The sequence below is a fragment of the Eleutherodactylus coqui genome, chromosome 4 (genome assembly GCF_035609145.1).
Source record: "Eleutherodactylus coqui strain aEleCoq1 chromosome 4, aEleCoq1.hap1, whole genome shotgun sequence".
Lineage (NCBI taxonomy): Eukaryota > Metazoa > Chordata > Amphibia > Anura > Eleutherodactylidae > Eleutherodactylus > Eleutherodactylus coqui.
In genome coordinates, this window is record NC_089840.1 from 126,164,719 (window position 1) to 126,190,148 (window position 25,430).

General features: G+C 40.7%; 1 protein-coding gene across 3 annotated transcripts in view; it reads right to left on the minus strand.

The window, feature by feature from the left end:
* PHTF1 (putative homeodomain transcription factor 1) overlaps positions 1–25,430 on the minus strand; it is a 126,415-nt gene that overhangs the window by 26,356 nt on the left and 74,629 nt on the right. For all 3 annotated transcript variants that reach the window (XM_066600065.1, XM_066600064.1, XM_066600067.1), the window contains 4 exons: positions 21,992–22,078; positions 15,231–15,452; positions 13,465–13,593; positions 7,853–8,122 (listed from right to left, as the gene is read on the minus strand). In XM_066600065.1, the coding sequence (XP_066456162.1) occupies positions 7,853–8,122; positions 13,465–13,593; positions 15,231–15,452; positions 21,992–22,078 (708 nt within the window). The remainder of the gene's footprint in view (positions 1–7,852; positions 8,123–13,464; positions 13,594–15,230; positions 15,453–21,991; positions 22,079–25,430) is intronic.

Consider the following 25,430-nt stretch of genomic DNA (forward strand, 5'->3'; position numbering starts at 1 on the left):
CACTACTCCCTCGAGTAGTTAGCCTTAGCGAGTATACTCGCTCATCTCTAGTTACAATGTCATTTCATAACACAGAGATCTGGTCATGCTTGAAAGTCTGCATGGAGGCCTAGCTTTAGCCCCTTAACACCACAGGACGTATTGCTGAGAACACTGATCCCTGTTCTTAACCCCTTCACATGCCGCAATCGATGCAATGCAGAGGGTCATTGGGTTGCCATGGCAACTGAACACCATACATTGATGTCTGGGCCTGCCATGGCCTGTTATTGCTATTGTGAGCAGTAATGCACTATAGTACAAATATACTACAATGCATTATCATAGCAATCAGTTGATTGTTCAAGTCCCTTACAGTCCCATGTACTTAAATGCAATGTAATTGCATGTAAAATAATAATTAAAAAAAATATATATATAAATTTGGTATTGTCATAATTGTACCAGCTCCGAAACAAAAGCACATTGAGTAAGAGATGAACTTGCAGTTTTCAAACCAACCACCTTTAATATATAATATTGATTAATTAAATATATCCTAGTACTAGCCAGATAATCTGAAACATCCGACAACTTTATTTTACTTCCTTTGATTACTTTCTTAATAAACAGCAATTAATTTCTATGGTATATAAAAGCGTTCTTAAGTGTGAGTTACAGTATGTTCTTGGCCCTGTACCATGCCGTGCACTATATGCCAAGGATGACTACCGTAGTACTCATCTTCCAGAAGCCTAGAACTGCAATCTTCTCAAATAAATGACACATATTCCTTTGTGGATTAACATAAACTACCGAAAAGTTTATCGTATGGTTTTGATAAACTTTTGCAAAAGGCTAATTAAATAGTTAGCTCTAGAGGATGCAGAGGTAGAAGCCCCGATGAGTTACAGTATTGCTGTGGGGTCCAGAAGCTTTAAGATACACTGCTGGCTACTTTGTTTCATCTGTGAGGCACTATAGTATAATAAGTAGTAATTGGCAGAAAGGAACATTGCTATCATTGCAAATAACTCCATACATGTGACACGCTAATGCTGGGATAATTTTGGAACAGTGGTTGGATCAAGGCCAATTTTTACATTTATGGCCGGCTTTTTTATTCTGATTTCTTTATCCTCTTGTATCAGTTGTAGCTCTTATTACACTGGCAATTAGGGAATTACCGTCTGTGGTTTTGTTCTTCATAACTGCCTTATGCATTTGTGGTATATACAAGGATTTTAATTCTACACTACAGTAATCCTTTCCGTAGTTTAATTGAATATTTTCTCTTTCGCTGCCCCAAGCTTCTAATAACCACTGCTCACTTTGTTTTATTAAAGGTTATCATGGCATGTAGCTACAGCATATTACATTTACATTGCAAGCGTCTCGCTGCATAGTGCTTTGTGTGTGACACGATGAAATGAGAATATCATTATGAGCTAGGAGGATTTTTTTTCAGCTTGCTTTTATTCAAGCAGCCTTTTTCTACTCACGGAAACCTTGGTGCTTAAAAGCAGAGAAATGTGATACAGAGATAACAGCCAGTCGGCAAAAACTTTTTAAAAACAGCCCCTCCCACTGCAGAGTTTTTTAAGTTTGTCCTTGAAATTTTTGTAAATATAGATGACTTTCTCAGGTCCATGCCAGGTTCACAGTCCAGATATCCATGGCAAGAAGCAAATGAAAACAATGTCCTTTTATCCTCTATGAAACAGAAATTTCGAAAAATAATTGTTCATTTTTTTTATGAGTGGGATAAAATGAAGAATAATGGCTTGTTATATATATGTTGCATTTTAATTTTTTTGCAAGTCAATTGAGAAAACTGATACAAAATCGCTTCAGGTATAACTTGGTAAGCGCTTGAAAATATTCATTAAGGGTCCTTTTAGACGAGCTGATTAATGTTGGAACGAGTGAATGACATCACTTGTTCGCCTATGCACGTTTAGACCGAATGATTATCATTCACTTTGTCTCATTTGAACAATTTTTTGAGCGATAATTGTTTCCTTTAAATGCACCCTTTGTTAGGCTCCTGCACCAGGCAGCACCTCTACCTACTGAACCATCAGCCCTTTGGATAGCTCCCCTACTGAACCTAGCCTTGTTCCACCTTGATTCCTGATTAGGTACACTATACAAACCTGACCTTGTCTCTCCTTCAGTGTGTGGTTATTCGTACTCAGCCTGTAACTTAGCTCTCCTCCTTCCGGCTTCTCCATTTATTGACAGATACTACTTGTATACCGACCTTAGCTTTCCACGACTCCGCTACTTGCCTGCTCCTCCTGTACCACAACAGATACTACTTGTGCACCGACCTCGGCTTTCCAAGACTCCTCTACCAATCCGCACCATTACAAGCTAGTGACTCCAACCTAGAACCGGACCATTACACCATTACTTACTGTCAGCATTGATTAAAGAGTGGTCATAAAGGGCTACACATCCAAGCAGAAGAATGTATCAAGTGAGGTACCACAAGGCTCTGTCCTAGGCCCAGTGTTGTTCAACATTTTTATAAATGATCTGGAGAAGGGAATTGATGGGAAACCGAGCAAATTTGCTGATGGCACAAAGCTAGGAGGGATAGATAACACTAGGGAAGAGAGAGAGAGAGAGTATTCAAAAAGATCTAGAAAAGCTTGAACAGTGGGCAGCGACTAACAGAATGGTATTTAACAAGGAGAAATGCAAAGTCCTACATCTGGGCAAGAAAAATTAAAAAAGCACATACAGAATGGGAGGAATTGGGCTAAGCAGCAGCACATGTGAAAAAGACTAGTAAACTAATAGATCATAGACTGCTCATGAGTCAACAGTGTGATGCAGCAGCCAAAAAGGCAAACACAATTCTGGGATGTATTAAGAAAAGCATAGTCTTGATCCCCTGAGGTCATTATTCCCCTCTACTCTTCCTTAGTCAGACCTCATCTGGAATACTGTGTCCAGTTCTGGGCACCCCACTTTAAAAAAGACAGACAAACTGGAGCAAGTTCAGAGAAGAGTTACCAAGATGGTGAGCGGTCTGCAAATCATGTCCTATGAAGAATGGTTAAATGATATGGGACTGTTTAGCTTGCAAAAAAGAAGGCTGAGAGGAGACTTAATAGCTGTCCACAAATATCTGAAGGTTTGTCACACTGCAGAGGGATCAGCCCTATTCTCATTTGCACAAGGAAAGACTAGAAGCAATGGGATGAAACTGAAAGGGAGGAGACACAAATTAGATATTAAAAAAAACATTCTGACAGTGAGGGTGATCAATGAGTGGAACAGGTTACCACGGGAGGTGGTGAGTTCTCCTTCAATGGAAGTGTTCAAACAAAAGCTGGACAAATATCTGTCTGAGATGATTTGGTAAATCCTGCACTGAGCAGGGGGTTGGACCAGATGACCCTGGAGGTCCCTTCCAACTCTACCATTCAATGATTCTATACAGTGTAAGGTTTGGTCCAATGGAGCAACAGCTGCATAGATAATAACCACAGCTTTGTGTTCATCTATATCACTAGAAGGAGTTTTGCCTTAGAACATTATTGCTTTTATTTATACATCAACGTAGATGTCTGAGGGCTTATTTTTGTGGGATAAGTTGTATTTTTCAGTAGTACTATATAATGTACTGGAAAACCTATGAAAAATTCTAAGTCGCGTGAAATAGAAAAAAAACTAAATTCCACCATCTTTGGGGATGTGTTGTTTCTACGATGTGAACACTGAAGCAAAAATGACATAACTTTATTCTACGGATCAGTACAATTATGCTCATAGCAAATATTTGTAGCTTTTTTTTTTTGCTGTACTACTTTAAAAAAAAAATATATCTTTGCAAAAACATAACATTTTCTGACAGCTATAACTTTATTTCTCCACTGACATAGTTGTTTGAAGGCTTATTTTTTATGGGACATTCCCCTAGTTTCTATTGCTACCATTTTGTCTTGGATACAGTTTGACCAAAAGAGGACAATTCTGGTGCTTGTATTTTTTTTCTCTGGACAATGTTCCCAGTGTGGAATAAATAATGCATTATTTTGATAGATTGGACTTTTACGGAAGCATTGATACCAAATATGTGTTTTTGTTTATTATAAATATGGGGAAAGGTTTTAACTTTTAATGCATTTTATTTTTTTCTAATAATTAGAAAAACTTTTAAACTCATAGGGAACATGAACTTCTGATCGTTTGATCGCTCCTGCAGTATAATGCAATACCATAGTATTACATTATACAGCAATCTGACAGGCATTCAATCAAGCCATGTCATTAAAGGTTTAATATTAGAGATGAGCGAGTATACTTGCTAAGGCACATTACTCGAGCGTGTAGTGCCTTTGCCGAGTATCTCCCCGCCCGTCTCTAAAGATTCGGGGGCCGGCGGGGAGTGGCTGGGGAGAGCAGGGAGGAACGGAGGGGAGATCTCCCTCTCTCCTGCCCGCTCCCCCCCACTCACCACCGCAACTCACCTGTCACCGCGGCGGCCCCCGAATCTTTAAAGTTGAGCGGGAGGGTACTCGGCTAAGGCTCTACTCGCTCGAGTAATGTGCCTTAGCAAGTATACTCGCTCATCTCTATTTAATATGTTGACAAATAATATAGGTGAAAGTTTAATAGGTAAGGTTTGCGTGACCACATCTGAAATACTCTGTTTATTTCTGGAGATCTAACCTGTAGAGAAAAAAATTGATAAAACAGAACAAGTCCAAAGACGGGCTACAAAAATGGTGGAAGGTCTCAAGAACAAAACTTATTTAAGACTTAAAGGGATTGTCTCGCGGCAAACATCAAAATTTTACATTACCCCATTACCCCTGTCACCCCCCTGGCATAAAATAGCAATTTAAAGCAGTTTTTAAACCGCTTGCTACTCACCGATCCGACGAAATATGGAGTTATAAAAATCTTCTCCCTAAGATGGCCGCCGGTCCTTTCCCAGGGATGCACTGCGGTTTTCTCCCATGGTGCACCGCGGGTATTCTCCCATGGTGCATCATGGGCTCTGTGCGTTCCATTGCCGATTCCAGCCTCCTGATTGGCTGGAATCGGCACACGTGACGGGGCGGAGCTACGATGACGACGTGGTGACCAGCTCTCCGTCACGAGGGGCCCCATTCACCAGCCAGAAGCACGGACTGTGCAAGCGCGTCTAAAAACGCCAGAAGACATCAGAATTAGACGGATACATGGCGACGGGGACGCTAGCAACGGAGCAGGTAAGTGAATAACTTCTGTATGGCTCATATTTAATGCACGATGTACATTACAAAGTGCATTAATATGGCCATACAGAAGTGAATAACCCCACTTGCTGCCGCGAGACAACCCCTTTAAAGATATTAATCTGTATAGCCTGGAGGAAAGAAAAAAAGGGGAGAATTTTGACTGAAACCTTTAAATATGTTAAAGGTATAAGTAATGCTCAGGAGGGAAGTATTTTTATTAGGAAAACAATGTTAGAACTCTGTTTCTGCATTTGCATGGTGTGTATAAAATTGAGGATCTGAACCCACATCTTAAGATGTCAGTGTACAATAGCCAGAATGACTAATGCTAGCTTTTGATAACTATCTTTTTCCAGCTAATGGTATAGTGCATGTGAATACACGTTTTTCAATTTGTATAGCACTAAATACTGTTATTACACTCCTTGTCAAAAACCATCCCTCCCATAAAAGGAGTTGTCAGAATTTGATGAAACTTTCTCTGTGCGATTGTAAGGTTGATATAAGTAAGTGATTACAATATCAGAGCAAAAAAAACATTTATTGCAGAAAATTGAACACTTGAAGAGAGGTTCTAGTCCCCTGTTGTACTGCCTATAGCTTGGATACAAAATGTGATATGGGTGGATATGGAGGCCCTAATACCCTGTTGTACTGCCTCTAGTTTGGATACAAGATGTGATACGGTCAGGCATGAAAACTCTAGTACTCTGTTGGGTCGCCTCTAGCCTGTACACAAGATGTGATACAGGTGGGCATGGGAACTCTAGTACTCTGTTGGGCCGCCTCCAGCTTGGATACAAGTTGTGATATGGGCGAGCATGGAGGCTCTAGTACCCTGTTATACCGCCTCTAGCTTGGATACAAGATGTGATACAGGGGGGGCATGGACGCTCTAGTACCCTGTTGGGCGACCTCTAGCTCGGATACAAGATGTGTTACAGGTGGGCATGGAAGCTTTAGTAACCTATTGTACTGCCTCTAGCTTGGATACAAGATGCAATATAGGCAGGCATGGAGGCTCTAGTACCCTGTTGGGCCGCCTCTAGCTTGGATAAAAGATGTGATACACGTGGGCATGGATGCTCTAAAAACCTTTTGGGCCACCTTTAGCTTGGATACAGAATGTGATACAGATAGGGATGGAGGCTCTAGTACCCTGTTGGGCTGCCTTTAGCTTGGATAGAAGATGTGATACAGACAGGCATGGAGGCTCTAGTACCCTGTTGTACTACCTCTAGCTTGGATACAAGATGCAATATGGGCAGGCATGGAGGCTCTAGTATCCTATTTGGCCACCTCTAACTTGAATGCAAGTTGTGATACGGCGGGGCATGTAGGCATGCAGGTTCTCTATGGTATCCTGCGTTATATCACTCCACATTTGCTATAACTGAGCTTCTAGATTGTGCAAACTCGTAGGCTGTCAACGTTGGCGTCCCAGATGGTCCCATACATGGCGATAAATTTGACAACTGGGCAGGCTACAGAAGTGTGACAATGTTGTGGAGGCATTCCTGTGACCCCCTTGTGTGTGCGGCTGAGCATTTACCTGCTGGAAAATACCTCTTGGAAGCCCCCATGAGAGGAACACATGTGGCTGCAGGATGTCCTGAACATATCACTGAGCTGTCATTGTCCCTCATACCACTACTAGGGGTGACCAACTGTCCATATCTGATTGTTCCCCCAAGACCATCACACCAGCAGTGCTGGCAGAGGGCCGCTCCACAGCAAAGGCAGGATAGAGGTGCTCACACCGAGGTCTCCAGACACAAACACGGCTATCGTCAGTGTCCAAACTAAGCCTGGATCCATTGCTGAAGACAGCCTTGTTCCACTACATAGCAGTTCTATTAAACAAAACATGCTATTTTCACACACGTGAAAAAAATGAGAAAATTGCACATGCCATAATGAGATGCTCTCTCAAAATCACATTGCACTTGCATAGAAATCGCAGATTTTAGAGAGCAGTATCAGTCTGTGTTTCTTGGACCAATACACTTGCCTGTGTAAATAAAGCCCAAGGTGGAACAATAATGGAACAATTATAATGAATAAAGCTTTAAGAGGTCTAAAAGTAAATATATAAAGGAGGAATTTATTTTATCCGGTATATTATAATCCAGAAAGTCCAATATTCTGTAGTGTGGAATTTCACAGCACCAGAAGTTTAAATTGTTGTTGCATATTTTGTATTAACACTTTTAATTTGTGTTTTCTTTTGTGTTCGCTAATCATATGGCTGTCCAATAATCCCCATTATCTGATAATTCAGTGCCCATAAGGTTCTATTGATGCCTGTATTCTGCCAAAACTGTACCCAATGTATTAGGTAGCAGAGGAATAGCTGCTGAGGGGTATGTCAAGGGGTGCCAACAAATCACTCCACTTGGGTAATGGTATAAAGGAAAAAGGCTAGGGCAGTGGGTGAAGGAAAGCCTAGCTCCAGCTCTGTTATGCCTTATCTCGGAAGCTTTGCCAATCCAGTTGACCTACATGTTTGAGGAACTTTATTTTACAGTTGTGGGTCATTAGATGTAGAAATATATTTCAACATGAGACATGCTTCTGAGACTTGTATGAAGTCATCATGAAAATATACCATGAACCTTATCTACCATGCCAACCTGTTTATATGTTCGTTCTGCCACGCACATCAGGAAGAAAAACATCCAGGTGAGACAGATGCGAAGCACCAGATTGATGAACGAGAGAATGAAGAGGAGCGGGGTTGGGGGTCCACCACAGAAGATTGCCAAATATTCTTTGCTGGTCAGTGAAAATATCTGTTCCATATCCCGTTGACACAAATGGAAGAAAAAGGGGAAGGCACCCAACCCGAGAGTGACCACATTCCCCAGCATTTGATATGCCACACCGTGCTCAAAGGAGCTCACCTAGAAATGACAAAGGAAATGATTACTTCCAGCTTCAAATATAAATGATTACAAAACATTCTACATCCCTTTTACTTTTTTTCCTATTGCAACATGGCTATTTTTGACTTACTAATTTTGATCCCGATTGTACCACACTGAAATCTGTCCGGCATACTGTATATAGTACTCTTCTATATGGAAACCAGCAGAATGGCCATTTTCCGTACCTCTTTCCAACATTCCTGTGTCTGGAGGCAGAGAGTGTCTTCTCTGGTCCTTTTACCTTAACTGATTTCAATGCAGACGTCTATTACTCTTTATGCTGATGCATGGTGCTCTGTGCTGCACCATATTACGAAATTATATATTCTCTCCTAAAAGCAATCCTTCCAGGGAAGAATAATAGGACATTAAATGAAACAAAATATGATTATGTTTCTCTAGAATTCTATATTAATCTGTGAGAAAAGAAATCCTGCATGCCCTCCATATGAAATTGTAGGCATAGTGCAAACCATCGTTTTCCCCATAGCCATGTATGAATGTGAAAGCTGGACTGCGAAAAAAGCTGATAGGAGGAGGATTGTTGGATTCGAGCTGTGGTGCTGGTGAAAGTTGCTGCGTATGCGCTGAATGGCGAGAGTTACAAACAGAGAAATGGCAAAAGAAGACCTGGCTGCCAAAGGACACTATGGCTGATACTGTCAACGCTGAGACTGGCATGGATATCACACAACTGAAAGAAGCAGTGCAAAACCGAAGAACATATAGTAGAATGGTGCAATTACACAGAACTCCAATTCCATATTGTATAATCCTATCAAAAGGAGGAAGAGAAAGAGAGACAAGGTCAAACTATACCTGTTCTCACCCTACCCAACATAGCCCTCTATCAATCTTGGGAAAACCTCCCTGACAAGGGCGATCCCAACAGGAACCTCGCTTGGTTGCACCTTATATTCATGGAATAAAGTAAATCTCTCATTTCTAAATCAACAGCCAATTGTGTATCAGTCTGATTTCTGGAAGGATTTCTCAAAGTATAGATTACTCATAGAGGTCACCCAGAACCTGGCACTCATGTATTATAATAATTCACTGAAATACTTTATCCAGGTCTAGATCATTCAATTTCTCTGCAATTGTTCATTCCATATGCATATCATGTATGTCTGTTGCCCCACTTCCACATTATCCACACAGACCTACTCATGTAGATTGATAATTATGTCAGGATTATACCAGTTAGACCATCAGATGTCCCGTATACAGATGGCCAATCACCAGTATATGCATATACAACACATACCTGGCATTTCACTTCATGACTGCAACATATGTCCTAGGACACAGATGCCCACCATCTCATCAAGACTAGCCCACCATAGCAGCACCTCTCAGCCAATCTGTCCCAGGTCCACTTTGAAAAAGTCTCTTCAGTTCAGAGCATGCTATCCATATATACAATACAATCACTAAAACTACAACCAATCTATCTCCTCCCACACATTTCCATGGGCTGTTAACTAAAGCCTCTATTTCTATATAGCATCTTTTGTGTATCTAAGGGCAAATTCACATAAGCACATGTGTAATTGCGTGTGCAAGAGTGTACTGTATTTGCGGAATGAATGACACTTTTTTGCGTGTGCATCGGCGTATTTTACTGTACTTTTTCACAGACAAGGCATGTGCATTTGCGCGTGGCAAAAAAATATGCCCCGATTGAAATGGCTAATTAGTCTGAGATCCAGATGTGTTCTTTTTGCTGCACTATTACGCAGTGCTTCACGCATCTCTTAGTGTATTGCACGGATTTGGACATTGACTTCTATGGGGACTTTTCGTCCGCAGGAAAGTAGAGAATACTGCGTATTTTTTTTAATGCACAACCAAAATGTGCAAGAAAAATATGTGCATGTGAACAAACCCATTGGAATCAATGGGTGCTATTCACTGTGTATTGTGCTTGCAAACTTTACGTGTCTAAATACGTTTATGTGAACGGGGCCTAAGAGATAACCTAGATATTTCACAACTGGTGCTCATACACAACTATAGAAGTTTGCGACATGCTGGCAGGATTTGATTTACTTTGCAACCAGAATCAAGCTACATCTGCTAGACATATGCACACTACGAATCCATTACATTGCCTGATGGATGCATAGATATCGGGACATGCAACTCATGTGGTTCTTACATTGATGAAACTTTCTATTGACTTTCATTTTTGGTTCACCCTGTGATTTACTTTTGAACTTAACAAGCACTATAAAAGTTTTATGTACTGAGATCCCCCTAATGACTACTGCAGGAAAAGCTATGACTGTGAGGGGAAGCAAGAGAAGCAGTTCAATGTCTTACCTAGGCACCATAGTGGTCATCATGTTTGGCTTTACTGATAGAGACAAGTAATTTTTGTAGACTTTTCAGAGTTTTGATAATACTGGTCAACATGATTTTTTCCACAATAATCTGTAATGGTGATTCTAGTAGTATTTCACCTCCTGAATTCATGTTAGAATTTTTCCATCAGGCTGGGTATTTTTGTGACTTCCTTTTTTTTTTTTAGTTTAGGTGTTCTTTATGCCTTGTCATTGGATGAATTACCTTTTATATTCAGTGTACTAAATGTTCTTATGTGAATGGGACGGCAGGGATAGGAATTCTCACTATATTCAAAGACAATGGCCTAAACATGCATTCCTTATTCCTGGACTTAAAAGACTGTGTCAAATGTACCTTTAGTGAATCCTGAAAAAGCATATTTGCCTCCACTGCATATAAAACTGGGACTGATGAAACTATTTGGAAAAGCAATTGATAGAAACTCTGCAGCATTTATGCATCTGAAATCTAAATTTCCCAGAGTTAGTGATGTGAAACGGCAAGAATGAATTTTTATAGGGCCACAAATAAGATGGATGATGAACGATTTCAGGAACTGTTAATCAATTGCAAGAAGCAGCCTGGTTGCCATTCAAAAATGTCTCCTCTTTTTCGGAAATCATAAGTCAGAAAACTATTGTGATCTAGTGAGTGATCTTGTGACCTCATACCGAGCTATTAAAACGTCACTTCTTGGACTCCTATCTGGACTTCTTCCCAGAACATCTTGATGGGGTCAGTGGTCGGCATTTCCATCAGTAGATTTCTATGATGGAACAGAAGTACCAAGGCAAGTGGAGTCCCAGTATGCTGGCTGACCATGGCTGGACCATGAAGAGAGACATCCCAGAAGCCAAATTATCCCATCACTCATCATCAAAAACTTTCTAGGCAAACTGTATTTCCCATAATGTTGACTTACATAAGTGCTAATTTTATAAAACTTGAAATGTTTGTCCAAAAAACCTGATGGAAAATTTCTAACAACACATTTGAATTTGGGAGGTGAAATACGATTAGCATCACCATGAAATATTCTTGTGGAAGTTTGAAAAAGTTTTGTTTTGTGGGCCAGTGTAATCTGTGTAAATTATGATTAGATTATTAGTAACCTATAGCTGCTTATGAACGCCCACTTCTAAATACGTCTCATCCTCACGCAATGTCCGTCTTTGCTCTTACTCCTGTACTCTTGAAGCTGTTCTAGTAGAAGATAAGCAGTAGTGTCTTTCTTCTCCGTGTAAAAGTGGCGTTGAGTCATCATCGTTATAAATTATAGTATTCTTTATAGCCTTTCACTCTTTGTAATTGCTCTATTTTGTTGATCTGCCATTTCCATGCCTGCTATACAAATACAGATCTTCTACAGAACAGCTGCTGTTAAACATGATAGGTAAATTAATTAATGGGGATCCTAATGGCATGTACACGAAGGAAGAAGATAAGTCCAGGGAATTGAGAAGACATACATTTCATTATTGTGATAATTACTGCTTTAACCTTTTCCCTGCACACTTCACAATGACTCACATATCCAGTTGGAATGTCAGGAAGGATTCTTTGAAGGTCAATACACTAATGAAAATGATGAATATATAACAGAGGCATATGGCTCTAAAACCTGGCGCATAAAGGTTTTTTTTTTTTTAAAGAAAGTCCATTGCCCGTTTATATAGTGGTATATATCTGATAGCATTATGGAATATGGCCAGGATATGACTTTTAAAGGAATGTACTCATTTATAGAAGACATATATTGTATAGAGATCGGCATCACTTACATTGGTCGCTGTGACCATTGGGGCTCACAATAGAAATTCTAAATCAACCTATTTCAATGTTTTTGGAGTGCGGTAGGAAACCCATGTAAATGTAGTGAAAAATAATAGGATACTTGGATTTTTGTGTACTAATTACAATCAGATACGGATAAATGTTCTTTTTTTTAATGTTTTTGTTTTCTAATTGTATATTTTTTTAAATTCTACTTCCTGTACAGTTTTATTGCTGCAGCTATCTCACCTGCAGTCAGCAGTATTCAGAGATTTGCAGATCGGAGATGAATTGTATGAGACTGTTCTAGGCATGCTCTATAACCTGTGCGGGGAGGGGGGAATAAGTGAGCTGTGAACATCACCTATTGTGTATGGGGGGATCCTATGTTTTTTTGGGGGGGAGGGGAGGAGGGGGGGGGGGGGGTTATATGCGTGATACATTTTCTTGTCATCCTGCCTTGCTGAGAGGACTGCTGAAAAATGATCTCTACAGAACTAGAAGTGTCAATTTAATATGAGGCTCAGTGGCCAAAAACTACAAGATAAGGCTGTGTGTAAAATGCTGCATGCGTCACACAGCATTTTACCAGTGTGTGTGAGCCAGCGTATGGCAGTGAGTGCACTGTACATGACTGTATCTCATGCAAAGTGTGACTTCTTTGGCTTTTTATTTTTTTTAATTCCCCACTTTGTTTCACAGCGGGTTGCGTATGAAAATGGCACCCATACACAATGTATTGCGCATGGACAATGTTACATACGCTACCTATAGAAAAGAATAGGGTTCAAGTTGCATGATACGTGATAAAATGGAGCATGATGCGATCTTTTTCCCACGTGTATCTACACACAGTGTTTACATGCTAATGGACATAATAGGTGCCAAAATCCCGGTTGTGTGAAAGAGCCCATATTGGCATTTTTTAATAAAAATACAGACATGGGAATCCTAAAAAATCACAATGAAGGATATCTGCTAGGGGAGAATACAGCGCCACATATAAAGATGACTATACTAAGCAATTCTTTCTTCGGACTCCTTACTAGCCAACCAAATAGTATTATTAAGATAAAGTTGCTAAAAATCACATAAATACCCACATTTTACAAACTAGGTTTTCAACATTATGATCCCCGTATGATTATCTAAATTGAATATGGAATACTGGAACACCATAGTTTCTGAAGCCATACTTGTTTCATGATGATCCCACTGATGTCCAATACTGAGATATCTGCCTTCTTGCATTCATTCTTCTCCCATATGATCGCACTAACTCTCTCAGATGTTGGACTTGTGCCTTGTAGCCAAAACAGGTGATTCTAAAGAACAGACATAAGGTGCCACAAGTTAACCCTGTTTATATACTGTGTTTTACACTATCTGTATGTAAACCAATGCACTATATGCATGCCTGCAAATTCCTGTCACTGGACGCCTCTGTAGTACTATCGATGAAGACATATTATATAAGGCTGAGTCCACATGGAGTGCCTGGAGAGTCACGGTAGCTCAACATACCTTTACATGAGGCAATTATCACCTGAATAAATAGCATGAAGCAGCGAATTCGAGTGATAGCTGTCCCGTGCACGAGTGGCCGCCGGCAGGGCAATGGGCAACAAATTGTTCACTTGTCGAAGTCCCTTGTTTTTTAGTAGAATTAAAAAACAAACAACTGTCGCCCCGTGTAAACAGGAGTTGCTCAATCTTTGAATGACAGTCTGTTTGCAGTGAATGGAGGCAGGCGGCCAAAAGAGATCTCTGTTCTGTCTCAATTCTCTGAACGACCATGTGTAACGCACAGTAGCGATAGTCAATGGGATGGCTGTCATGTACTTATGCTCTCAACAGTTGTGTAAAGGTGCCTTGAGTCTTTAGACTGTAGACCCCAGTGAGCCATCTTTAGTAATGATAGCCAGAGTCTGGTGAGTGTATGAACCGTAAAGTGCATTTGCGGAAGTGGAACCTACTGAAACAGGAGGCTGAGGCGCCCAACCACTGAGCAGCACACTGGTGGTCTAAATCTGAGGCGTAGGGAAAGAGACTGAAGCCCAAGTTACTGCAATGTGCAGACAGTAAGAGAGAGACAGACTCTGGAGATTGAAAGCCCTCAAAAATTGGTCCCTCGTGAGAGAGAGAGGGAATTAGAGGCTAGTAAGCGTAAGAGAGACTGTTGTCCAGGGACTACCCATTTAAATAACATGGTGTAGTCCTCTTTTTCTGAAACCGGGAAGAGATCTTGGAGAGAGGAAAGTATAAAGTTTACTTTGCACTGCATTACATTGCAATGGTAGGATGAAACTGAACTCATTCTTGTAAAATCATGATTGGAATTTGTATTTTTTCTCTTTTTCTTTGAGGCAGGCATTTCTACTATTTTTTTATACTCCTGTTAAAGGAAAAGGTTTCCAGTTGCTAGACAACATTTCGCCTATACCACCAACTGTGCTAAAATAACAAAATCATCTGTATTTACCCATCCTCTCCCACTGCAATCCAGCCCTGACAAACCCCCGGTGTTTGTTGTTTGAGATGATGTCACCAGATATCACTAGACCACTGCATGACAGTTCTGAACTCCTGGCATCATGTCACCCAGGATGTGAGCGCTGATGCCAGCTGAACAGATGATGATCCTGCAGCCTCTGATTGGTTGCAGCAGTCACATGATATCTAGTGACATCATTTTTAACAACAGCTACCGGGAAGACTGCAAGGCTATGGCACTAGATAATGGCAGCAGATGATGGGTAAGTACAGTGGATTTCGTTGTTTTAGCACAGATGGTGCAATAGGGGGAATGTTGTACAGTAACCACTTTAAGGCATATATAAAAAAAAATTGGTAAAGACCAAGTACACCCCTTCATGGCAATGGTATTCAATAATGGAACGTTTACAAATTTAAGGAAGCATCTGAATGGTCATAATACACTATACCAGTTTTTCATTCTCACCAGCTGAAATACATTCTTTGCTTGAGACTTCCTGCTACCTCCAGCATAGTCCTGTGGGAGGTCATCATCACTGTCACTTTCACATGAGGATCGGCATTGGGGTCCATGCAATAAGTCATCTAGAAGCATATCTTCTGTCTCAGATTCTTGTCTGGTACTCTCAGAGTCCTGATGAGAGACTGTGTAACTCTGGGAGCTACAATTTATACCAGATCTGGATTCCTGCCATGTAAAGCAAAAATAAGTACAGTACAATTCTTGTCAGCCAAAATGTTGCAAATTTGTTCTACAGCAAAATGGAATAAAGCAAAACAGAGTGGTATGCACTATTATAACAATTTTTTTGAAGAGTTCTACAAACCTTTCATACAAATATTTATTGTGTGAAATTAAACTATTACGTATAACTTATCAAATTTTCTGGACTGTCCAGGAAACTCCTGGAAAAATTGGAGATTTTTTAGATTCCATAATTGCAGGTAAATCTACCAGGTAATTGGTCTGATGAGTACCTACAATGGGAATAAACCTTTAAAGAAGACTCCACAGAGAATATTGTGGACATTTTTGGGCAGCGGTACACAAGAAGGACATATCAGAGCGAGTTCAAAGGCGGGCAATTAAAGTAATAAATGGAATGGGTGGACTAAAATACCCAGAGAGGTCATTAAATTGGGATTATTTCATTTAGAAAAAAAGGCTTCTAAGGGGGCGACCTAATAACTATGTATAAATGTCATCTATCTATATACCAAGCACTATGTCTGTAACAAAGAGGCATCCTTTGTGTCTAGAAGAAAAAAGGTTTCTACAGCAACATAGAAAGGGGTTCTTTACTGTAAGAGCAGTGAGACTATGGAGCTCTCTCCCTGAGGAAGTGGTGATGACAACTTTCTTGAGCGATACAATATTACATGTTATAGTCACTGATTATTTTGGAAGGGTCGGTGATCCAGGGATTATTCTAATTGGAGTCGGGAAGGACTTTTTTCCGCCAAAATAGAGAAAATTGACTCCTAGCTCATTAGGTTTTTTTCACCTTCCTTTGGGTCAACATTGGGGGGAGGGGGGTTGGGGGGAAATAGGCTGAACAAGATGGACATATGTCTTTTCTTTCGGCCTAACATACTTTGTTACTATGATATATCTATCTCTGGACTCTGCATCTATGCATTGCCTGAATGGACAGGTAGCTTTAATTACGGAAATAACTGCGCTCCTTATGTTCCGCTTTTTCCATATACTCACATAGCAGTGAATAGGGAGTCACGGAAAAGCCTAGCTCACAGTTAAGTTTTGAACCTCCCAAAATCTCTGTTGAATACAGAAGGAATTTCAACATAAGAGATAAGCAACCGCCAAAGTAGTCTTGAGTATGTATTTGTCTCTTGTCTGATGTATGGGGAAAGGGAAATCTGGTCTGTAGCCTATATTTGTTTTGTGGGTCTTTGATCTGTATGGTGGTTGGAGGGGGTCTGTATCCCTCTTGGGAGCCTGGACTGTGGTCTGTATTTGGTTAAGAGGTCTAATTTATGTTTCATATTTGTTTTAGAGATCTTATCTGTGATCTACATTTCTTAAGGGTGTGAGATAAAAAGTGCTACAGTCAATGTGATAAGCCTTCCACCCAGCTAACTGGTTTTGGAGTGGAGGGAAAAGTGCTGCATGCAGTGCTTTTTCTTCCAGTATTTGCAGCCGGATCTGAGATGGAACCTCCCTGTGACACAGATGTGAAACCAGCCTTATATTATGCTTCCTTTTGTCTTTTTTTGCAAACAACTGCAAGTTTCCAAATTTGGCAAATAAACCTAATTTGCAATCTGACACTGTGAGAATTCACTAAAGTTTCAGTTTTATTTTTTTTCAGATAAAATAACTCCGTAACACTTGAACTGATGATATTTATATAGTACATTTGAAATGTACTCCCAATATCGCTGCTACCAGGGACTGGCTGGCAAGTTTTAGCTTGGGGGGCAGGGTTGTCTTTCAGGTGTGACAGCAAGGGAACAGAGAGCCGGGTAAGTATAATAAGTGCATCCATGTTCTCTGTCCTATAAATACTATAGCTTACTATAAGGTGCTAATTGGACGTGACAGATTCCCTTTAAGGAGTTAATAGTACATAACGTTATAATATCAGACCAGTGAGATCAGTTAGAAGGTGACAGGAATATAATGGTATAGTACAGTATAATACCATCAGTCAAGAGGTGACAGAAATATAATATGCCAATACAAAATTAAACAGTAGTATAATATAATATAATCAATATAATACAGAAAAATAAACCAGCGCTCCAGTGTTTTGGAAGATGATAGACTAAAGGTGCAGGTGTTTTGTATTGAGATTTTGATTATACAATGAATATTACTGACTTCGCAGGGGTGCTTGTTGGAAAGCACCCCTCGGTCCAAGATGACAGGCAGAATTCAAAAGATGTATAAGAAAATCCTTTATACGGCCGAAAAGCACCCCTGCGAAGTAAGTAATATTCATTGTATAATCAAAATCTCAATACAAAACACCTGCACCTTTAGTCTATCATCCAAAACACTGGAGCGCTGGTTTATTTTTCTGTATTATATTGGTTTATCTCTCATCCCGTGGTGTGTTTTTTCACCTCCGGGAGCAACCATGACGCTCTCTTCAAGATGTCCCTGGTGACTGGTGTAAGGAAGCTTCACTCATACTGCGGATCGATACGCCATCTTGGACTTTGATGTACCGGAGCCCTAATACACGGGACCGGCGTCACGGGGTGAGTCATCTCTCTACAGCATTAAAATTTTACATATTTCTCTCTTGTCTCACTCTCTATCCATTTCGTGGAGCGCTACCCACTATATCATTTTTCCATAATATAATATAATGTAATATAGTCTAATCAAAGACCTGTTGCAGTCAGGTCCCCACAGGATTCTGTCTTCCGCATTCAGTATGCAGGGGCCTCAGTGTCATATGTGGCCAATATTGTTACTGCAACCTTGGGACGGCTTCGCAGGGGTGTCCTCCTTGCTTTTGCGGCTACGGTCTCAATTTCAGTGGGACCTTGACAGGCGCTCCATGAATGGCCAACGTCAGCACAGATGCTGAGTTTTTATGCTCAAGAATCCCACAATGTAGGGCCCTGCAGTCAATGACCGGTCAAACTCCCATCCCACCTCTTAACCCTCTGCTGCTTCTGTCAGTGACAGCGCATAAATGAGACCAGTCAGCAGAAGGTGGAAGATTACATCATCTGTTGATCAATGACAGATCCTCTACACACAATGGCCCCTTTACAGGCATGGTTATTTCCATGGCAGTGAGTAATCTCCCGCTTCAACACAAAGAACCTCATAACATAATTGCCATGAACTCTGTACACTTTTTGCAGTTTTTGATCAAGCCTGACTCTGCTACATGAATACATCAGAAAACTAACAGTTAATCTTCTTGCTTTGGATTTCATCAATGACCAATCTACATTGCTATATTAGGTATCCACACCCTAGGGCGGATGCCCAAACAATTGGTCTCATACAGCCATTGTGACAATGCTCCAGTTCAAGTGTATTCCTGGTTCTGATTCTTGACTGTTTATTGACTATTTTGTCTTCTGTGCTTCCTGAGTTTGGCTATTTATCTTGGACTCTGCTTGACAAGTAGTGTGCAAGGGCTAAAGTGTAGTGGCTAGACAGAGCTGATTATTTGGAGATGGTTTGAGGGTTCAAGTCTGAGAAGAGAAGGCGCAGTTGTGGGACACATCCCTGAGTGAGAGGGGAGCATTGCAGCTGGAAGGGAAGACACTGGAAGCCCCCCAGAACCCGGAGGAGACAACAGAGCCACAATCTCCAAGAGGGAGATCAATTGCTGGTGTTGCTTTTACAAGGTCCATGTGCTACGGCTTGTGTACTCGCAAGATGGTTAAGGGAATACGGAGATACTTCTACTCTACAGCAACAATCTGTAAGTGAGATCCACTCTAACATGGATCATAAGTGTTGTGGTGCTGCAGTACACAGATGGGCCTACAGAGGGCTATAGACAAGCATTCAAGCTATAGAGATTAGTGAGAACTCCTGTGTGTGTGGCAGGAAGTAACATAAAGTATCAGTTCCTGCCATGCTCAGTGGGAAGTTGGTTGCCAGCCAAAGATCTGTGCAGGACCTGTCACAAGGTCTGACAGAAGAGGATGCTCTCTAGACACCCCGGGTGAGGAATAGTGATGGAAATCCTATGGGTTGTTAACCCGGACATTGTGTATTCACCAGAACTGTTTATTGTGATATGTGGAATAAAGCTGGCGGAAGTTAGATTTGTAATTGATTAGAGTCTCCTGAGCCTTTCTGCACGTGGTGCCAACGATGCTGAATGAAAAGATGGTGATCCTTTAGGTGAGTAACCACCAGGTTTTCAGTGTGTGCACTAACATGGACTCACAACAGTCATGGTTTATAAACAAATGCTGCAGTGATTTCTAGAAAAAGGGACATGGTTATGGACAGACAATTAATGCAATACACCACTGTGTATCTTGGAAGTACAGATGCTGTGTTTAGTTATAGCGTGTTCATAGTAGTGCAGTAACAACCTTGTTCAAAAGGACTATATCTGCTGTCCACCGTTACCAGCCTAACTCTTGCATATCTCATTCATATTCCGGTCCTGTGTAACAGCATCATACAGACTGAGAAATTGACTAGAAAATGAACACATAACTTCAAGCAGATCTGAGCAGGTCAGAATTGAGATCACAGGCCCATCTGAGGAGAAAGAGGCTGGGAGATTCAGATAGAATGAAATAACTAGTTCACTTATATATATTGTGGGCGCACGTGAAAAGCATATGTGTGCAAAGAAAACCACAAGAAGGTCCAATATGCTGTGAATAAACACAAATTCAGCTTGTTAAAATACTGCGTATTTCATGGACTGAAACTGCATACGTCTATGTGAATGAGTACTAAATGTAACTACTCCTTACCATGGCTATGGCGCTCTATGCAATATGATGGGGTTCTCCCCTTCTACATCTTTAGCACTGAGCTTTCTACCTTGGAGGGTGTCTAGGGTGCCGAGTAGGGCTGTCAAGGCTGTGCGGCCATCTGTGAGTTGCTGAATGGAGCAGTTTGGAGGTGTGCGCCAGAGCTTCGAATCCAAGATGGCATCTGCTTCCTGTGCTGGTGCTGCACCCTCTACCAAGCACTGGCTGTGTCCTCCACGGAAAGTAGAGAGCCAGTCCTTCTGCATCCGGACCTTGTTTTGGGCCACATAAAAGGAAGTGGTTGGCTGGATTCGACCCCTGGGCCTTGAGTTTGATGTGTGTCCTATGGTATAAGTGTCTATGTAGTGAGAGTATTGGAAGCAACCTGGTGCTGGGAATGATGGGTGCTTGAGAGCCATTATTTATCTTTTGGTTCTCTGTTGCCATGAATACCCGAATTTGCTGATGTATTTTCTATAGGATATTTTACTGAACTTTACTTAATGAAGGTGTTAAAGAGAATGATGGGAATTTATTACACCACTTTGCCAGTTTTATGGTACATGAAAAGTTTTACATTTTGCGGAGTACTATTTTTGCACTGAAATTTACAGCATTATTCACAGACAGAATTCCTTTACAGAAGGACAAACAGACACTAACGTGCCTAAATATATCCAATAAGGGGTAGATGGAGAGTTCTGGTAGCCCATACAACCCCTATAACAATAAAGGGTAGAGAATTCCCCTGGATATAATTCGAATTCCACTAGTACTATCATAGAACACAACAGTTTAACCCACTTAAATGTATCATGGGCTAATGTATTTAGTGAAAAATAAAGGATTTTTCAAAAGAAAGCTAATGTTCCTTCAGTCTACCAACTAATATCCTGATGTCAGTAAATGTATATGTACTCAGACCAAATGAGAAAAGGATCATAAAAGATGATACTAATAGTTGGTACTATCGAATTGGTTAAACTCCCTCCCTCTGTTCTCCTCTCCCCCCCCCCCCTTCCCATGCAGGCTCACCTGTCGTTCCTCACCGCTCGTTCTGTACAAAGGGTGGAGGCGGAGCTAAGCATCGGTCCACCCCGCCTCCTCTCATTGATGGCTATGGGCAGAGGGTGGGATGCAGGCAGAGCTAAGCGACCGCCCCTTGCCTATAGCCATTAATGGATGGAGGCGGGGTGGACCGGCACTAAGCCCTGCCCCCATTCCACCCCCTCCCATTGCACAGAACGAGCAGGGAGGAATGACAGATGAGCCTGCGATGCGGAGGGAGGGGAAATGGGCGATAGCCTGGTGAGCTCTGGGATTCTTTATGCACACGAGCGGAAACCAATTGCGGTTTCCACTCATGGATGAAAAATTGCAGCATGCTCCCTTTTACTGCCGTCCAGGATTCCCCAGGAAAGCAGAAGTTTTTTGTTTTTTTTTAAAAAAAAAAGGTCCTTCGCATGTGCGCCAGCTGGCACTTTCGCACGCATCCGCAGTACAGGAAAAAGAAAACACAGACAGGTACACAGGGTCAAGGGCCGCAGGCACAGGCAGATTCTGTGCAGGATTCCTCATACGGAAATCATGCGCGCCTGTGGACATGAGGTCTTGGGCTTTTAGGTCTCAGGCTGACTTTTAATTCAACATAGTTTTAATTCTTTCCCCATAGTTTCTCTTTAGGTCTCAGAATGCCCCCTTATCATTTACACACTATTACTATCTAGGCAGTGTTTGACTTGTTAAAAGATCAGCCTCACATTGTGAAAACCGCTGACTTACTTACTGTACCTGGCTGAAAAAAGCCTCTTCCTCCGAATCCACTGGACTATCAGATTCACGGTCATGTTGATTTCTTCTTAACACTTGAGGTTTTTCCTGCAGAAAATTAAAGTTGTGATCATTGAGGGTCAAGAGCTAAATTGACTACCTGCCAGATAAGTCCGTCAGTAAGTACATCTATTTGATGAGAGAGGCTCAACGGATTATCATGTAATAAAGATAAAAAAATTCTGTACTGTGTAGTATAAAATGAAATATGAACCAGAGGATCAATTTGCAACAGTCACTGCTAAAGGAAGGAAAAAAGAAAGCTGAAGCTACTCAATCCACTTGCCAAAAAAGCACGTCCATCACGCGCAGCACATCTTTTACACTGCATGCATGCTACGGTACAAAATAATGGGATCATATAAATATATATGTGTGTATAGATAGATATCTATAGATAGATATCTATAGATATATATCTATAGATATATATATATATATATATACACTCAGGTAACTAAAACCTTTGAAACCTAAGTGTAAATATAAACTTCCGCATTTCATAACCATAAGCTGTCATTCGCCCAATGGAACTTTGCTGCGGATTTGGTCACAGATTCCGTGCCGATATCAGTGAAGAGGAAGGTGGAGCAACCCCAGCAAAAAAAAAGAAGATGTGAGGACTATGTCTTTTGTGGAGATGTATGCACTGAAGCTTTTCAATAAAAAAGGGATCTTTTTTTCCCATGTATTTTATATGCAGCCAACCCCAAGTACCGTCACACCTTTCTAGGTGGACGTATGAACAATAAATTCCAGAAGGGTTAAAAAAATTGGGTATAAGGGCTTATTCAGACAAAAGTATGCTCAAATGAGGTTCCATTAGTGCAATGTATTTGTGCAAGGGAATTACGTTGAATTGCGCAATTCTTTGCATAGAACTGTACTTTTTAGTCCACGAAGGGCCAGTTCATATGTGCGCACAACCATTCCCCCCCTCCCCACCTTGACTTAAAAGGCTATTTATTTAGCTTGATGATGTCCAGATGAGTCCTTTTCCCTGTGGTTTTCTTGCATATTGTGCATACATTTGTGCACCTCCCACAGACTTCTATGCGGCCCTTTGCTGCACAAACACACAGTAAAATAGAGATAGTCTTATTGTTTTTGCTCGCACACAAAATGGGGGCGCAAAAACGTTAATGAGAACAAACCCACTGACGGATTCTTATTCTCGGCATATTGCGCGTGTGTATTTTGTACGTGCAAATATGTGAAGAAGCTATAAGATGCGACCTGGAGCTTCTCTGTTGATTTATAAAACCAGCATATTTACGCGTTTCGAGGTCATCTGACCTGCAGACAAATGTCAGCACCCAGGTCATGATGCAGATCCCCACCAAATGCTGAGAAAGAGGTCGGCTGACCTAGAAATGCATGTATATGCTGCTTTTATAAATAAACAGACGTTAGGCAATATCTACTTTATGTAATCATATATACAGGTGGCATCTTTTACCTCATTTTTAACTCTTCATATATCACTTTAGCATTCTGTTGACTGCTATGCGAATCTATCCCATATTTCATATGGGGTGTATTCCTCCTCATCGAAGTTTTGAAATACAGGTTCCAAAAAACAGAATCGACATGTTGCCGTTTTCACACAAAATCTATACAGATACCACGTAGATGTCATAAATTTAACTGTCAGATCCACATCAGAAAAATCCAACCTGGATCTGACAGTTTAAATGGCTGTGTGAACATGCTCTAAGGTGTAAATATGAAAAGATGGAAGAATGGAGGTGCTGATTCTTGAGGAAAACCCAAAGAACAGGAGGCCCAGGTTAATTACTGTTACCCAAATTGCTTGCAATAAAGCGTTTGACCTACATCTAGCTGTTTTTAGACAGCTCCGTACATTATGCAGAGGCCAAGGTTGGTACTGCAGGCTGAATCCTATTCAAACGAATGGGACTCAGCCTGCAGTACCAACCCCGGCCACTCTGCAATGAATCAAGGTATATGAAAATGTCTAGAAGTGGGACAAACCCTTTAAAAGTAGACCTCTATCTAGATTGAGGTTGGCGGTACCTTGACGACTGTCCCATCAAGTCCCAACCTGTTATATCCAGCTGTGTTGGCTCTTTCCATGAACTACTACTGGAGTTGTCAATCACAGATGATCAAGCCGAGTTGGGAAGAGAGAGGATGGTGGCTGTTGTATGGTCCTTAAACAGATCAGAACACAAGAAGACTATTCTATCATATTATTTCATGGTCTAAAAGCTGTTCTTTGCAGTCCTACACAAAGGGAACCCAATATATTATATGTATGCATGGCAGATCATCTTTTCTTATCATATATATGTCTCAAGTATCACAGCACTCCGGAAAGTATTTTGCTCCTTACAATATTTGTTCGTCCAGTAATTATAGTGCCGCTGTTATTTAAACAGAAGAATAAATTACTTGCATATTTCAATTTCCTAAGGGAGGGAACATATTAATTTTTCATGACGTACCCATTTGGCTCATCAGTTACTTAAAGGGTGATTGAACCTTCCTCACAAAGCAGATTACACATGGAAGATCCTCTCACCTTGCACGCTACTTTTGACTGAATATTTAATGGAGGCACATAGTTAATTTTCATTGCAGTTCTGAATATCTAGTGCTAACAGGCTGATAATATCAGTTTTAACCTTCATTAATGCAAAGAGGGAGCTCCTGTATCCTAAAGGGAATTTCTGTCTTCACTTACCACATTTTCATGGGTTCCTAGGACAATATATAGTAAGTACAGCTGTAATAAAGAGTGCCTAATGTAGTGCCTGTTACAATGTGCCCCTCCATACGGTAGCCATGCATCATGCTATTTACTATGGATATTGACTGATGACATTTTTGGGGGTACTTCAAGAACACTAAGTGTATGGTTTTCAGCTTCAAGTATGTGGCATGTTTTCCTTTAGCGAGATGGCACCTTTTGGTACCAATCTATATATAATGTAATCATTATATTAAACCAGTTTTCCCAACTCCAATCCTCATGGACCCCCAACAAGTCATGTGTTCAGGATATCCTATGGTAAGAACACCGACAATAATTATATCACTTGTGCAATACTGAGGAGATCCTGAAAACATGACCTGTTTGGGGTCCCTGAGGATTGGAGTTGAGATTCACTGTATTACATAACTCATATTTCAGGGTTTTTTTTAACCCCTTAAGGACCAGTCTGTTTTGGTCCTAAAGGACCAGACCATTTTTAGGGATTTTATTCAATGTGGTGTTTTTACTGCAATGTTTTTTTTTCTTTCAGCTACCAAAATTATTTTCACTGCATTATTTTTCCATGACATATAGGGCTATTTTATATCTGTTTTTCATTGACGAAAAAAATGTATAATTTTTTAACATTTATAGTTATTTTTTATTAAATTTGTATATTTA